This window comes from Marmota flaviventris, chromosome 3 (assembly GCF_047511675.1).
Source record: "Marmota flaviventris isolate mMarFla1 chromosome 3, mMarFla1.hap1, whole genome shotgun sequence".
NCBI lineage: Eukaryota > Metazoa > Chordata > Mammalia > Rodentia > Sciuridae > Marmota > Marmota flaviventris.
The window spans coordinates 166,083,438-166,100,942 of NC_092500.1; the positions used below are offsets into that span (position 1 = coordinate 166,083,438).

Below are 17,505 nucleotides of genomic sequence, written 5' to 3' on the forward strand. Positions count from 1 at the left end.
TTTGGCTCCTGGTTTCAGAGTTTTCAATCCATGGTCAGTCAGCTCCAATGCTGGGGACCTGAGCAGAGGTAGAGCATCATGGTAGAGGAAAGTTGTTCACTTCATGGTGGCCAGGAAGCAGAGAAAGTGAAGGGAAGGAGCTGGGGACAAGAAATAACCTTCCAGGGTACACTCCCGGTGACCTACTTCCTCCAACTAGACTCTATCTCCTAAAATTTCCACCAGCTTTCCACAATGCCATGGAATTTCCGCCATCAGTGGATTCACCCTCTTCCCAACAGCCCCACTCTGAACATTGCTGCATCTGGGATCCAGCCTTCAACACTGGAGCCTTTGGGGAACACTTCATATCCATAACAGTAGTCCTTTATTAACCTTGTAATGTCCATGGGACTATAGTAATGTCTCTTCTTTCATTTCTGATAGTAACTTCCCTGTTTTTTTTCCCCTTAGTGAGCCTGGATAGAGGTTTATTGATCTTTTAAAAAAACAACTTAAGGTTTTGTTGATATTTATTGGTCTTTCCTTTCAATTTCATTTACTTCTACTTTTTTATTATTTCTCTTCTTCAGTTTACTTTGGATTTAACTTGCTCTTATTTTTCTAATTCTTAGGTTGAATCTTACATTATTGGTTTTAGGTTTCTGTTTTTCTAGTTCACTTATTTATTAATAGCAAAGTCCCTTCATGCATTGCTTTTGCTTTGCATATTTACGTTTTTTTATTTAGTTGTAAGTTTATAAAATTTGATTTTTTTTTTTGTATGTTTGTTACTGAGGATCAAACCCAGAATTTGCACATGCTAGGCAAAGAGCTCTTCCACTAAGCTATATCCCTAGTCCTAAAATTTTTCATTTAGTTAAAAATATTTTTAATTTTATCTTGATATTTCTTCTTTGCCCTATACTATTTAGAAATGTGTTATTAGTATCCAAGTGGGATTTTTACAGCTACCTTTCTGTAATTGGCTGCTTGTTTAAAAATCTCTTTGTGGTCTGAGAACAGGTAGTATATGATTTATATTCACGAATTTGTTAATTTGTTTTATGGCCCAGAATGTGAGCTAGCTTCATGAATATTCCATGTGAGCTTGACAAAATGTGTATTTTGTTGTTGAAGGAAGTATTCTATCGATGTCAATTTCTTTTGGCTCCTGGTTTCAGAGTTTTCAATCCATGGTCAGTCAGCTCCAATGCTGGGGACCTGAGCAGAGGTAGAGCATCATGGTAGAGGAAAGTTTTTCACTTCATGGTGGCCAGGAAGCAGAGAAAGTGAAGGGAAGGAGCTGGGGACAAGTCAGTTGATTGATGATGTTGTTCAGCTTATCTGTGTTCTGATTTTCTGCCTGCTTGTGCCTGTTGAAATTTCCAGCTATAACAGTGAACTCATTTTTTTTCATTGAAGTTCTCAAGTATTTTGATGTTCTTTTTTCAGATGTATACACATTGAGGTTGTTATATCTTCTCAAAAAATTGATCCTTTGTCATTAAGTAGTACCTCTCCTTATCCCAGATAATTTTCCTTACTTGAAGTTTGCTGTGTCAGAAATTAAGATAGCTGCTGTCATTTTCTTTTTATTAGTGTTAGCATGGTGTATCTTTCTCTATCCATTTATTTTTTAAATTTCCATTTATTTTTAATGTAAATGTGTTGTATTAAAAGTTGGTTTCTTGGGGTTGAAGTGGTACAGCACATGCCTAGCATTTGCAAGGTCGTTAGTGCCACACACACAAAAAAAATGTTTGTTTCTTGTAGACAAAATAAGGTTGGGTCTGTTTTTCCTCCCCACTAGACAAGTCTGTTTGTAAAAGGTTTATTTAGAACATTGAAATTTAAAGTGATGCTAGATATAGTAGAATTAATATTTATTCTACCTGTTCTTATTTTTGTTTTACACTTTTGAAGGATGATTTCATTGGAGTCTAAGGTGTTAGTTTTTTTATCTTAATTCTTTAAATATTTTAATTGTATGTTTTCTCTCAGATATGGGAGCTAGAGAGGAGAGAAGAAAAGCATGGGGAATCTCATGAATATCAAAGGAAGACTAGTAGAGAAAAGGAACTAGGAGGATGGAGGAAGGGAAGGAACGGGGCAATACTAGGGAATGACATTGGCCAAAGTATATCATGGGCATCTATGAATATGTAATGACAAAATTCACTATTATGTACAATTATAACGCACCAACAAAAATGTGGAAAAAGAAAATATATTTTACTCCATTCTCTTCTTGTTTGCATGCGTACTGGGGAAAAGTACAATGTAATTCTTATCTTTGCACCTTTCAAGATTTTTCTTCACTTTTAATTTTCTGAAGTTTGAACATGGTAATGCCCAGGTGTTGTTTTATTTTGGCATTTATCCTGCTTAATGTTCTCTGAGCTTCCTGGATCTCTGTGGCTTGGTGTCTGTTCTTAACTAACAGGAAATTCTTAATTATTATTATTTCAAATATTTCTTTTCCTTTCTCTCTTCTCTTTCTGATATTTCCTTTTTGTGTTTTTATAACTTTTACACTTTCCCTCACTATTCTTGAAAGTTTTGACCCACTTTTTTCCATCTATTTTTGGAAGTTTCTATTTACATAACTTTCATAACTTATTCTTTCCTCTCCATATCTAGTGCATTAACAAGCTCATCAAAGACTTTTTTTTTTATTTTTTACAGTGTTTTTGATCTCTAACATTTCTTTTTATTCTTTCTTTAGAATTTCCATCTCTTTCCTTGTGTATTGTCTACTTTTTCCATTAGAACCCTTTGCATGGCAATCGTAGCTATTTTACATTGCTGATTTGATAATTCTAACATTCCTAGCACAGAACTTTGGTTCTGATGCTTCCTTTTTCTCTTCAAACCGTGATAGTAATGTTGTTGTTCTTTTACCTTTTAGCATGCCTTATAATGATATTTAACTTTTTAAAGATCTGGACACGATGTGTTGGGTAAAAGGAACCACTATACCTATGCCTTAGTAACATGGCAATGGTAAGGTATCAGGAAAAGGGGAAGCATTCTGTACTCCCATTATTAGGCTCTTAACTTCACAAGTGCTTCTTTGCCTCTCTTACCTCACCTTAGGTGGGACAATATGGCTACAGGAGATGCAGTTGGGTAGTCCCTCTTCCCTCAGGTCAATCAACTTTTGATAAGACCCTAGCAGGTAAGGTCTATAGAAGTTACTCTTGGGATAAGGCCTTGTTAAGAACAGAGCTCTGATAACCCACTCAATAAAAGGGCAAAGGAATAGAACAGGCGCTTCACAGAAGAAGAAATACAATCATCAACAAATATATGAAAAAATGTTCAACATCTCTATAGTTACAGAAATGCAAATTAAAACTACACTGAGATTCCATCTCACTCCAGTAATTATCAAGAACACAAAAAATGTTGGCAAGATATGGGGGAAAGAGGACACTCATACATCGCTGGTGGAGCTGCAAATGGGTATAACCACTCTGGAATGCAGAATGGAGATTCCTCAGAAAACTTGGAATGGAACCACCATTTGATCCAGTTATCCCACTCCTCAGCATAAACCCAAAGGACTTAAAAACAGCATACTACAGGACAACAGTCACATCAATGTTTATAGCAGCTCAATTCACAATAGCTAAACTGTGGGACCAACCTAGATGCCCTTCAACAGATAAAAGGACAAAGAAAATGTAATATATATATATATATATATATATATATATATATATATATATATATATATATTAGAGTATTACTCAGTCAAAAAGAAGAATGAAATTATGGCATTTGCCAGTAAATGGATGGAACTAGAGATTATCATGCTAAATGAAATAAACCAATCCTAAAAAACCAAAGACTGAATGTTTTCTCTGGTATGTGGATGCTAACACACAATAAGGTGGGGTAAGGGAAGAATATAAGTTCATTGGATTAGACAAAGAGGAATAAAGGGATGGGAGCGGGGATGAGAGTAGGAAATACAGTAGAATGAATCAGACATAATTTTCCCATGTTCACATATGGACACACGGCCAGCGTAACTCCACATCACGTACAAACACAAGAATGGGGTCTTAATTAGAATAAGTTGTACTTATACATAGTCTATGTATGCATAATATGTCAAAATCCACCCTACTGTCATGTATATCTAAAAAGAACAAATAAAAAATAAACCAAACAAACAAATAAACAACAAAAAAGAACAGAGCTCTGGCATATTTCAGAACATTGCCTTTCCATTTGGGAGACACTAGGTTTGAGGGGGAGTACTGTTGTGGGCGAGTGTTTTTCTCTTCTTTCTGCTAAAGTAAGGGAAATATTTGCTCTTCACTGTGAGCATCTTTCAGGGCTTCATTTGAGGTCACTCCAAGGCTGGCCTCCCCTGTATTTTTAAGCTCATATTTGTCAGCCTCTGACAATTCACAACTATGGTTTTCCTACCCTAGTCCTGGTTCACACCAAAGATTTTGCTGGTGGGTCTTTGCTCTGTTGTGATTCTCTGTACATGTTGACAGCCACAGCTTCCTGGGGGTACTTTTACTTCTTTAAAAAATGAAGCAAAAGGAATAAGGTGTGGTGATGCAATGGAAAAAGAAGCAAGGGGACTGGTTGCCATTATGCACACCTGTAATCCATGTGATTCGGGAGGCTGAGGCAGGAGGATCACAAGTTTGAGGCCAGTGTGAGCAACTCAGTGAGACTCTACCTCAAAATTAAAAATCAAAAGAGTTGAGGTGTAGCTCAGTGGTAGCATGCTCCTGAGTTTAGTCCTCCAGATTCGGGGACAGTAGTCTGCCTCCTTTACTTTGGTTCCTTGATGAATCTAAGAAAAGTTGTTTAATTTTAGTTTTTTCCAGTTTTTTCCTTGTTGTTGGAATGAATAGATGACTTCCAAGGTTCTATCATGTTGTGCTGTACTGGAAATAGAGTGCGATTTGAAAGAGTGGGAAGAAGATGGTGAAATTTAAAAAGGGTAAATTCCTTCAGTTGTCCATGAAATGGGTCAGTCAACTTTATAGATGGTCACTGGGGCATTCTAGATCATGATATAGAAGCATGTTGATAGCAACCACTTCCTGTGACTTGGAAGCAAGAGAAACTAGGTATGGTGACACTTGCCTATGATCCTAGTGACTCAGGAGGCTGAGACAGGAGACCACAAATTCAAGGCCTGTCTGGGCAACCTAGTGAGATCCTGTTTCAAAATTAAAAATCAAAAGGGTTGGGGATGTAGCTCAGTGGTAGAATGCACTGAGTTCAATCCCCACTACTATAAAAGGGGGAAAAAGTATGAAATGTACAATCATTGATATTTCTCAGCCCACCCATCCCCTTGCCACAAATATAGAGTTTTACCCACAAATACTTCAGGTCTGTCTTCAAAATATAAAGACTTCAGACTTCATGAACATGTGTGTATGGTACTGGAGATTGAACCCAGAGCCTCACACACTGAGCTACTTCCCCAGTCCTTTGTATTGTATTTTAAGACAGAGCCTTGCTAAGTTCTGTAGGCTGGCCTCTGACTTGTGATCCTCCTGTCTCAGCCTCCTAAATCATGTGAATTACAGGTGTGCGCCACTGCTTCTGACCAAAACATATAGAAAGACTTTCAATAAGATGTAACCATTGCTTTCAAAACAATTCACTGGTATAATCAACGATATAGTTAATATTTGTCTACAGATGAATTATTATTCTTCTCTGTGTAAACAGGATGTTACTCATTGAACATCCAAAGCCTCTTTGTTGATATGATCTTTTGTGGAAACAAGGTCAATATCAAGAAGTTTTTCTCAGTCTGGAGGTTGCTGATAATGACCTTAGTTTTAATTTAACATGTTCCCCTATCATTTGATTTCTTTTTAACTTCTATAAACTAGTATTTTGTCCAGAGCAGAGATTTGAATCATAGTCTCTGATTGTTCTACAGCAAGAGCTGCGCCCGTATTGGGAACTTCCTGTGCAAAGATGCAGGTCAAGACTGCCCAGCTGCTATGGTGACCCCCTGCATAAAGGAGATTCTGTGCTTAGGCACGGGATTATCAGTCTTGACCCTGAGTTCAGATGCCAGCTGCCAGGGGTAGAGAGTTATGAGTGAAAGTTGGTAATTATAATTGACCGCTAGAGTTCATCCTTCAGCTTGCTTGCTTTGAAGAAGCTTTCTGACAGAAAACCCTTTTGATGATAAAACCTGTATAATGAATGTGCTGAGCTGGCTCTGAGTCATTATATCTCTATCAGCGTGGGATGTCCCACCCTGCCCTAACTTTCTGTTTGTTTTTATTGACTCCCCACTTCCCCTCGCCAGTTTCTGGATTAACACTCATACTGGGGTTGGCAGTACTTATGAATATTTTGTGGCTTAATCAGGTTCAGTTTCACTTTGACAAAAACACTCTAGATGTTCTGCCTGCTTTCTACTGTACTCCAGGAGGCACATGATATCTGATTGTCATTCTTTGGGGAATGTTACAATTAATCAGCAGGTGTTACCAAACCAATCCATCCATTATAAAATTCCAAGGGTGCTATTTTAGATAGAGGGTTCAGATAAGGTCTTTCTGAGGGAGTGATTTATTTTTATTTTTTTATTGAACCCAGGGTGCTTAACCACAGAGCTACATGCCTAGTCTGTTTTTTGTTTTGGTGGTGGTGGGGTATCAGGGATAAAACCCAGGGCCTATAGACCACTGAGCCACATCCCCAACCCTAGTTTTTATTTAGAGACAGGGTCAGGGTCTTGCTGAGTTGCTTTGCGCCTCGCTTTTTGCTGAGGCTGGCTTTGAACTGGCAATCCTCCTGTCTCAGCCTCCTGAGCTGCTGGGCCTAGACTTTATCTATTTTTTTAAATTAATTTTATTTTTTATTCCACGACAGGGTTTCTCTAAGCTGTTGAAGTTCTCACTAAGTTGCTAATGCTGCCCTGGAACTTGTGATCCTACTGTCTCAGCCTCCAGAGCCACTGGGATAACAACTGGCCTGAAAAAGGGATTTTTAACTGTGACCTAAAGTATGAAAAAAGGCAGTCAGGCAGAGTAGAGGGAAAGTATAGTGGGTAGAAACCTTGAGCTGAGAAAGAACTTGTTAGGTAGTATTAAATGAATTTAATTTAGTATCAAATTAAATTCAGATGTGAAAGTGCTTAGAGAAAGATAACAATACATAGAAATCAGTTGACACACAATGTTTGTTTAATAACCCAATTATATTCCTTCTCCCTCAAAATGTCTATTCAAATTCATCCGCATACTGAGTTCCAACTACTACAAAGTCTGAAATTCAGTCATGATTACTATCTACATGCTACACAGTACATCATAACATTTTCTTCACATGATCTTAGAGAAAATATTATCTTATGTAAAAGGAAGCTGACTCGGAAAATTAAGGTGAGATATTTATATCCTGCAGAGATAGTTTCCTTTCATTATCGTGGAGGTTCCACAACAGGAAGTAACAGAAAATTCGCGTCACTTTATTTAGTACCATGATTGAACCCAGGGGTGCTTAACCACTGAGCTACATCCATTAGAGGCAGGCTCTCGCTGAGTCGCCAAGGGCCTGACTAAATCGCTGAGGCTGGCTTTGAATTAGTCATCCTCCTGCCTCAGCCTCCCGAGCCGCTGGGATTACTGGTGCGCTGCAGCATATGCCCAGCTTCCCTTCACCTTTTAAATGGTTCTTTTAAAGGAGAAACAATTTCATAGCTCAGGAGTAGAGCACTGGCTTAGCATGTGGGAGGCCCTGGGTTCCCATCCCCAACAAAATCAAAACCAAAAACCACACTTTAACCTCACAGGGCTGTTGTGAGGGTTTAATGAGATAATGTATGTGGAAAGCATTTTGTGAATTGTAAAGTGCTACACAAGTGTTAGTTTTTGCTGCTGTATCTGAAATGTCTTGGGGTTTTTTGTTGTTTTTGCTTTTTTTTTTTTTTTCTTTGTTTTTGTTTTCTCCTTCAGAAATAGTCTAAACCTATTAGACCTCCAGGGATTTTCTGTTAAAGTACATTACAGTTAGTAAAACTTTAAATAAAACAGTTGATTACAATTAAAAAAAAAAAAAACACTTTATTCAACAATGAGCAGATTCTTTATGAGAATCTTATCCTATACATGAGTCCTCATTCTAGCAAGATTAGAAAGTATTTGAAGGGCAAGATTTAAGTTATGCATCTTGAAGTTTCTGGAGTACTTTCTTCAGTGCGGGGTGAGCGAGCTCTGAGTCCTGTCCTGTGCTGGGGGAACGAGGCGGGGAACCGCAGAGCTTAACAGAGGGAGGTGTCGGGGAAGAGTCAGAATCGGGCCGGACCCTAAAGGATCCGTAGGATGCAGACACACTCCGGAGCAAGTGCGGAGCAAGAGCGGCAGAACTTCAAACATCTCTAGAAACGAGCGTGCGTTCTGTCACAGAGCTCAAGTGACACACAGTTCTGTTTATCCGCTAATACCATGAAAGGTCTAAGCAAGAACTGCCGGCGGGGAGCGGTACCCCGAGATCCGCAGCTGGAGATCCACAACCGATCCTGGCGGCTCCCGCGCGGGCAGGAGTCCAGGTGCCTGAAACCTGCAACCCTCCTTCTGTGGGGGCGACTTTCGCTTCGCCCGACGCTATGATTACTACGCTTGCGCAAGGCCCTTCTTTCCGCACAAAGACCATGGAAGGAGGAATCGGCGCAAGCGCTTTGCGTCTCTCCGAAGATAACGTCATCATCCCGCCTCCTGGCCCAGGGAGGACTGAGCGACGCCTGCGCCGTGAGTCTCTTCAGGACTTATTTCACGCTGGGGGCGGCGGTGACGTGACGACAGAGCAGGAGGTAGTCCAGGAACGGAAGCCGGGAGGGAACTAGGGCGGAAGGGGACCTGGGCCGGGGTTGTGTTCGGATCCTTGGCGGGGCTGAGGTTCCGATGTGGTCCCCGGAGCGGGAGGCCGAGGCCCCGGCCGGGGGAGACCCGGCGGGCCTCCTGCCCCCCGAGTGGGAGGAGGATGAGGAGCGTATGTCCTTCCTGTTCTCAGCCTTCAAGAGGAGTCGCGAGGTGAACAGCACCGACTGGGACAGCAAGATGGGCTTCTGGGCGCCGTTGGTGCTGAGCCACAGCCGCCGCCAGGGGGTGGTGCGCCTGCGTCTTCGGGACTTGCAGGAGGCCTTTCAGCGCAAGGGCAGCGTCCCGCTGGGGCTGGCCACGGTGCTGCAGGACCTGCTGCGGTGAGGGGCGGGGCGGGCCGCGGCGGGGCGGGCGGGGCGGGCTGGGGGCGGCTCCCCGAGGCCCGGGACCCGGTCCTGTCTTCGACAGCGCACCGCGCCCTGCTCGGGGTCTGGCCCAGAGTAGGCGCCCACTGTACGGTTAGTGGAGGAAGACAAGGAGAAGGCTGGGCGAGGGGATGTTTGGAGGGAGAGGAATAAGGGTCTGGGGGATTTCGAGAGGCCGGGGAAGTCCGATAAGATGGGTTTCAGATGAGAAAACAGCCTGCCAGAGGTGACAATGACTTGTCAGGGCTGGAATCCCGTTAGGTAGTTATTTCCTAAAGGCCTCCAAAATTGAGTTACCCCTGAAGCGAAGGTCTAGGAAACAGGATTCATTGAACAAGGAAGGTCAAAGCTAAGCAGAGAGAATTCATGGAGAAGAGGGTTTTAGGGATCTTGCCAGCAAACCCCGGCACAGGTCATGTGTCTGGCCTGTCCCAGCACAGACTGGAACAGAGAGGACATAAAGGAGAGTGAGGATTTCACTGAATATCTAGGGTCTTGAAGAGGTCTGTAGGCGATAAGTGTGTGACAGGCACAGTGTTTTGGAGGTACCTGAGGAGGTGACATTCTTAAGTTCTAGTAGGTGCACAGCACTTCACGGTATGCAGATACTTTACATATTCCATTTCACCTGACCATCTCAAGAGCCTTACAGCAAGATGATATAATTATACTCATCAAAGAATCTTGGAAATTGAGTCATAGAGATTGAGGAACTCAGAGTCACACAGCTAGGACACACACAGAGGACTGAACCCCTGATCTTCACATTTTAAATCATTTGTACTTCACCTTATGTATACTTAGACCAGGCAGCCTATCATGGATCCTCCCTCCGTGAAAGAAAGGAGAAAGTCAACTCTGATATGCATTTTTTAGTTTGCTGCACTTTCTGATCAAGCAGTCTCCCTTCCCCTGTTCCCAGTACCATTCCTTAGCCAACCTTGATGTACAGGTCTTTCTGAAATTCTCTTTAAAAAAAAAAAAAAGTGGTGTGGAAAACATTTTGCTTCATGCCTAAAGTGGAGAACAGTGCAGACAGTAGCCGAGGAAGTCACTGAGGGATATGACCAGAATGGTCCTCCTATGATAGAAGGACAATCATCTACCTCTTCCTGTCCAGAGACCTTTGACATTTTGATGCGCCCCCTTCTTTTGACTGCTGATTGAAACTGCCTGGTGCCTGATTGGGTCTGACACCTGAAGAAATTCTGAGGGAGATATTTCCCCATGGAAGCAGCATAGTATAGGAATTAACTTTGCTTGAGGGTCAGGCAGTTGGGCTCAAATCCAGCTGACCATGGCAAGTGTTCAGTGAATTTAGCAGCTGTTATGTTACCAGTACCAAGAAATACATCTCATTTCCACCTTAGCTTAGAGCTAGCAGAAAGCCCTGTCCCTGTATATCATTGTTTTCTTCCTTCTGTTTTGCATTTGACAGTGATCATTATTGTTTTCATTTGATTGTTTTGAGCTGTTTGTGAAAGGAACTCTCAGTGCAGGCCCAGTAGCTCCCTGTGACTCTGGAGTCTCAGTGAAGCGCTTGTTTTCTGGAGCCAGACAAATCATGGCTTCCATTTGACTTTCTCCTTACCGTCTCAGACCCTCAGTTTCCTCATTAGTTAAAATGCTGATGACACTATCTATCTGCAGAGTGTTGTGAGGCCTAGCCCTGGAATAGAAACAGTGCTGCTTCCAGTAGCTGCACGGAGTAGACATCTAATAAAAGGTCATTATGATGATGATAAAATTCCACTTTGTGGGTTATGGGACCACTAGGGACTGGAATGGAACATTGCGTGAAGTGCTACTTCATGATTTTCTTCTCTCCTTGCAGTCGAGGGGAGCTGCAGCGTGAGTCAGATTTCATGGCCAGTGTGGACAGCAGCTGGATCTCCTGGGGGGTTGGAGTCTTCCTGCTGAAGCCCCTCAAGTGGACTCTTTCTAACATGCTGGGGGATAACAAGTTTCCAACTGAGGAGGTACTTGTGGCCGTGGAGCTTCTCAAGGTACGTATGCAAGAGGGAGAGACCTGGGGCAGGAGCCTGCACATACATTCTTAGGAGAAGACTGTCTTTTTTTAAGCTGGTGACAGAGTTGATACCTGAGTTTCCCTGACTTCCAGTGCCCTGTACTTGGTAGCATTATGTATTTGTTAGACTATTATGTTTCAAGGATGACACTTTGTCTAAGAATTGTCAGTAACAAGTAGTCGATTGCTGTGGTATTTGTAGGGATTAACAATAAACTACAGTTTACGAAATGCTTTGCCTTTTGTAGTTTGCTGACAAGAAATTCCCTGGATTTCTGAGAACCCTGTGAGTTCCAATTTTGCTTACCCCTAATCAGCAAACTAGCTCTACTTTCCCACCCTGCATCTCCTCATTTCCGCTTCCAGCTTACTCATGGCTTGCCCTGCGCCCCCTGCACCATCCTGCTCCTCTCCCTCAAGAGTCAGCCAGTGCCTGGAGCCCTCTTGACTCCCGCTCAGCAGCTTCCTCCTGGGCCACTCTTGCCTCTAGGCCAAACCATACTGAGTGCCCAACTAATGCCATCTCAGTGTCCGCAGCAACTCTTGTTCCACACCAGGAGTCACACAGCAGATCCACAGCCTTAAGTCAGCCCCACTGTCCTTGTCACCCTGATGGGGCCCCATTCATGGTCCCCAGCTGTAGGGACACCCTCAAAGCCACTCTACAGCCCAGTTTTCTTGGTCCCTCCCATCCCCCCCCCCAGTGCTCCCCATCCATCCTTTGCCCTTCGACTCTGTGGACTCTTCACCCAGGGCTTCAGTGTTCTGTTCTTCCTCCTCAAGTTTAACCTCCCAAGCCCTCTGTCTCCTACACTCTGAGGGGAAGTGGCCTTCCTCTGTTCACACATGCCCTTGAGTCTTTGCCTACCCCTCTTGTCACGTGTCTCGTCAGTCAGCTACTTGCTCTGTATATTCCGTCACCTTCTCTTTTGATGCTCTCCTTCTTTATTTGCCAAACCCACCAAGCTTTTCCCATCACAGATTGGTTCTTTTATGATCCCTGTTCTTGCCAAAACTGCTATGGACAAGGTTGTGGGAACCTTTAAGTTTGTTTGTGTTTACAGAGTTAACTGAACACCAGGTAGCGAAAGTGTGCTGCCCTCGTGGTTATTTTTGAAACTCAAGCCCAACTTCAGAGCCTTTGCAAATCTCTGGAGGTTTCCACACAGCTGGAGCCAGCAGAATCCCTATTCCCCACCCCCATCCCAGGAGAAGCATCCATTTCCCCTCATCTTGACAGACCCCTGTGATGTCTGCCTCATGCTGAGGGGAAATCCCGAAATCTAGCAGTCTTCCCTGTCCTTTGTGACTTTCTACTGTGCAGCCCACATTTTCTTCACCCCTCCCCTGCCTCAGGCTCTCTTGCCTCCCAGGTGCCTCCTCCCCAGGCCTCAGTCATTGTCCCCATGGAGACTGCAGGGTGCATTGGTGTTTCTGGGCCAAGCTTAGGTCCTCTTTTCAGGCCTTTACCCCATATGTTCTCCAACCTGGAGCAAGAAGAGGTGCATCCACTGAGCTCTGCAGATACGGTTTTGGAGTCCTAATCTTTTTGAGGGCAAAGGTGAAGAATGGGGGTGGATAGGGAAGAACATAGTTCTCTCAGAACTTACGGTAATTTTTCAGAGCTATTTAGGTAGAAAAATAAATCTTCAGACTCTGTAGAACCACAGTACTGTTAATTGTGTGTCCATTTCACATCACTCAACATTACTTTACGTCTCATTCGATGACATCTGCTTTCATATTCATGATGACTCCTGTTTTCTCTTGGGGGATGGGGACTTGTTTACATTTGTGAAATGAAAGGGGTTTATCTGGATTTAGAAGGGTCTAGATATGGAAAGAAACCCTGCTCATGAGGGAGATTGCTTTTTCCCAGGTCCAGGTATGGAAAACAGTGGGTAAATTTTTACTTTCTTTAAAACAGTGCTGAAAAAATACAAAAAAGTGAAAATTGCCCATGACTTTGCTATTTAAAAAAGTGTACATGGAATTGACAGTTTCCTCTTGTTCATTGCATTTCTGTCTCTTTGGGCGTGTTCTTTTCTCCTTTGTTTGTGTATGTGCTTATAGACATATGTCTTATTGATTCTGTTACTCTCTGTATTGTTTTTCCGTGTTAGTTTAGCACTAACTGGAAAACCTTACTTTTTCACTTGTTTATCACTTGACTCTCCCTACTAGAAGGGAGACTCTCCGGGACCCTGGAACTGTGACTGGTGCATAGTAGACAGTCAATAAATATTGGTTGAATGAATGAATGTGTATATATTCACTCCATTTATTTTTTCCTGGAAATGAAGTTGGTCTGCACCTGGCTTTTCTTCTTTTCACTTTAGTATACCATGAGCATCTTTCCAGGTCCTACACAATATGGATCCACTTCATTCTTTTTGATGGCTCTGAAATCATTGTAGTAATATGCTACACATTATGTAATACTTTCCCCACAGGTGGACATGTAAGTTATTCCAAGTTCTTTCTCCATTTTTCCATTAAAATAAATGCACTTTGACAGCCTTATGTGTACATCTGGTGTACCTGCACTTTTATTTTCATAGAATGGATTTCTAGAAGTGCATGCATACTTTTTACTTTTTTAACAAAAATTGTCCAATTACTTTTTAAGTTTGTAGTAATTTAAACTTTGATCAAGAGTGTCTTAGCTCAGTCTCCCCACATTCTTATCAGCACTGGGTAACATTAATTCTTCAAAATTACTTCCTTGGGCTGGGGTTGTGGCTCAGCAGTAGAGTGCTTGCCTAGCACATGCAAGGCCCTGGGTTCGATCCTCAGCACCCATAAAAATAAATAAGTAAAGGTATTTTGTCCAACTACAACTAAAAAATAAATATTTTAAAGAATTACTTCCTCTTTGTGAGTTGAGCATCTCTTTACCTGTCTACTAGCCACTGACTTCTTGTGTGAATCGCCCACATATATCCTTTGCCTTTTTATGTTACATTGTTTTGTCTTTTTTCCTGAATTATAGTTCTTTGTGTATTGGAGATAGATACCTAAAACACATTTGGCATTAGGGATGTAAATATTGTTTCCCAGTCTGTTGCTTACCTTTAATTTATGGTAGAAAAATAAATCTTCAGACTTGGTAGAACCACATTACTGTTAAAACTTTTATCATCCACAAGTTTTTATATTTCTGCAGTTAGAGCTCTTACATTTTCCATTCTGTCTACTGCTTAGGAAGGCATCTTTTGCCTCAAACTTAATCAGATATTCTTTTATATTTTATTTTAATTACTTTATACTGTTTTTCAGTTTAGATTTCAACACTTGAGGTTTTTTTTTTTTTTTTTTTTTTCTGAATGGTGAGGAAAAGCCCTTTGTTTTTCCAAATAGGCAGTTTTCTAGTACCTTTAATGCTGTATACCATTAATTGATTTATATATGGACACCAAACTCCTTATCACGGTAGCTTTGTAGGGTTATTATCTTCTGGGACAGTCAAATCTAATGAAAAGTTTACTTTCTGTCTAAAAACTCTTCTGCTATCTTTGATGCTGTTGACCATTTTCTTAAAATTTCCCTTTTTCTCGAATCTGTTCTTTACACCACAGGTGCTCCTTGTTTCTTTCTAAGAAGCCCTGCTAGGTCTGTAGTGGGTCGCTTCACGGCTTGACCGTTGGTCTTCTTCAGCTCGTTACTTTCCTCCCTGAGTGTCCTTGGGTAGTCTCACTTACCCTGGGATCTTGATTACTGCTGTGTGCTGAGGACTTTGAGCGTTCTCTGTGCTGTCCTGGTCCCCCTGCGTTTCCTCTGGGCTTCAGATTGTATGTCCCATTATCTGCTGTATGTATCTTCCTAGATACCCCTCAGGCATCCCAGACATATCCAAAATGGTATGTTTTATCTTTCCTTTAAAATAGGCTTTCCTTCCTGAATTTTTGCTATTAGTTAATAGCATCCCATCTACCAGTTACTCAAGTTGGAACCTAGGCCTCTTCCTTCTGTACTTAGTTACCATGAACTGCCAGTTTTTTCTTCTAAATTTTGCTTGAATCCACCTCTTCTCTTTCCCTGTTTACCACATGTTTCAGCCCCACGTCTTCCTTTGTGTCAATGTTCTCCCAGCCTCTAACCCTGAATCTACAGTCTGTCCTTCTCAGTTGTCAGCTGGCTCCATTGCTCTAGTCATGACAGTCCTGTGACTGCCTACCACTGGCAGAGCAAAGGACGGTGTGTAAGATACTCTATCTGCATAGCAAAGAAGTGCTTCTGCCCTCGCTGCCTTCTCCTCCAGACAAGAACACACAGCCCATCAACACTTCTTTGCTCATGGTTGCTGCCTGAGGTATCCCTCCACCTACTTCACCTTGGGATTACTCACCTTTCAGCTTCTGCTCAAGAGTTTTTTAAAAGGAAACCTCCAGCCAGGTGCAGTGGCACACTCTGTAATCACAGCAACTCAGAAGGCTGGGGCAGGAGGATTGCAAGTTCAAGGCCAGCCTTAGCAACTTAGTGAGACCTGTCTCAAAATAAAAAGGACTGGGGATGTGGCTTAGTGGTAAAATGCATCTGGGCTCAATCCCCAGTACCAAAAAATAAATTTCCAAATCTCCAGATTTCCTTCTCTGTATTTTCATAGCACCCTACACATATATCAGCAAATACTTGTTTACAGAAGTAATTGTCCCATCTAGAAACAGTGACTTTTTTTTTTCTTGGAACTTGTATTTCTTAGTCTTTTCACTGATTGTCTCCATCCTGTTCACCCACTGTTCCCTTAAGACTATGGGCTCAGTGGCATTTGTGTCTGGTTGCAGTATTTCCAGTTGGGATAAAATGGAGAGACTAGAATGGGAGGGGGTTTGGGCATCATCTCATCCACCCTCTTTGGTTTGTGAAAGGGATGCTGATGACCAGTGAGAGTCGCACAGCCTGGCTGAAAGTCGGGCTCAGCTCTACTTCAGGGCTCATTCTGTCATAGTTCCCACCGCCATTCCTCACTGGAGGAGCCACAGTACCAGGGAGAAGCAGAAATGTAAAGTGTCAGGTGGAAGTGCCAGCAGTTTCATGTGCCTCATTTCATTCATACAGTCACCAACTTTCTTCCAAAGTTGAAAACCACACACATCTTTTTTCCTTTTTAAGATTCTCCTACATTGTGGGGGTGGGGTTGCTCCTCCTGCTCTTGCCTGATGTCTTCATGGTCTGGAGCTCAGGGTCACCACGTGCTGCCTCCTCGGCGGTGACCAGGGCCTGTGGGCCCCTTTGCTCTCCCTGCAGGAAAAGGCTGAGGAGGTTTACCGCCTGTACCAGCACTCGCCCCTCTCCTCCCACCCTGTGGTGGCCCTGTCAGAGCTGAGCACCCTCTGCGCTAATTCCTGCCCAGACGAGAGGACCTTCTACTTGGTGTTGCTGCAACTGCAGAAGGAGAAGAGAGTCACTGTCCTCGAGCAGAATGGGGAGAAGGTGGGGAAGAGCATCCATTCATCTGCATGCACATGCCCACCCCCTGACTGCTTGGAAATTTCTTAGCATGTGTCTAAGGGCTGCAGTAATTTGTCTCTGTCTCCAGATTGTGAAGTTTGCCCGGGGGCCACATGCCAAGGTGTCTCCTGTCAACGATGTAGATGTCGGGGTCTACCAGCTGATGCAGAGTGAGCAGCTTCTCTCACGAAAGGTGGAGTCCTTATCCCAGGAAGCCGAGAGGTAACTCCCTGAGCCAGGCAGGGCTGGGCCAGGTGTGGAGCCCTGGAACATTGGTGTCTTGGGGCTCTTTGCAAAGAAAACCTAGTTATTTATTGACTGATGACAAAAGCACTAATTGCTCAATGCAAAAACTTAAAAAACACAGAGTATCACAAGGAGAGAAATATAAGTCAGTTCCTCCCCCAAAGATTGTAACTGTTAATGTCTTATTTATGCCTCTCCATGCCCGAGTTCTGTTAGCCGGCGTTTATCCAGCTGGCATCATCTTAGGGTATGGGACACGTCGGTGAGCAAGATAAGTCTGTGCCTTTGTGGAGGTTCCCCTGAGGGACTCCTACTCCCTCCCTGGGATACCTGTACAGGGGTCCCTCGTAACAGACACCCACCTAAAAGGAGGACAGATAGACATTGAGTTAGAGCCGTGACTCTGTGCCTCAGTGAGAGAAAAGTAGGCATGGGGGGAGGCGGAGGCATGCATCCTAGGTTGCATCTCCCGACATGTTCACACGTTTTCTCCCCGAGGGCTTCAGCTTCTCCTTGGTCATCTTGCTTTCCACACACACCTGCT

The 17,505-nt window shown here is 42.9% G+C and overlaps 1 protein-coding gene across 4 annotated transcripts in view; it reads left to right on the forward strand.

The window, feature by feature from the left end:
• Positions 1-17,505, forward strand: part of Chmp7 (charged multivesicular body protein 7) — a 31,495-nt gene that overhangs the window by 10,569 nt on the left and 3,421 nt on the right. For 2 of the 4 annotated variants that reach the window (XM_027926827.3, XM_071610578.1), the window contains exons 1-4: positions 8,819-9,190; positions 11,070-11,241; positions 16,512-16,697; positions 16,804-16,937. In XM_027926827.3, the coding sequence (XP_027782628.3) occupies positions 8,892-9,190; positions 11,070-11,241; positions 16,512-16,697; positions 16,804-16,937 (791 nt within the window). In that variant the 5' untranslated portion in view covers positions 8,819-8,891. The other 2 variants (XM_027926828.3, XM_027926829.3) reach the window with 2 other exon arrangements.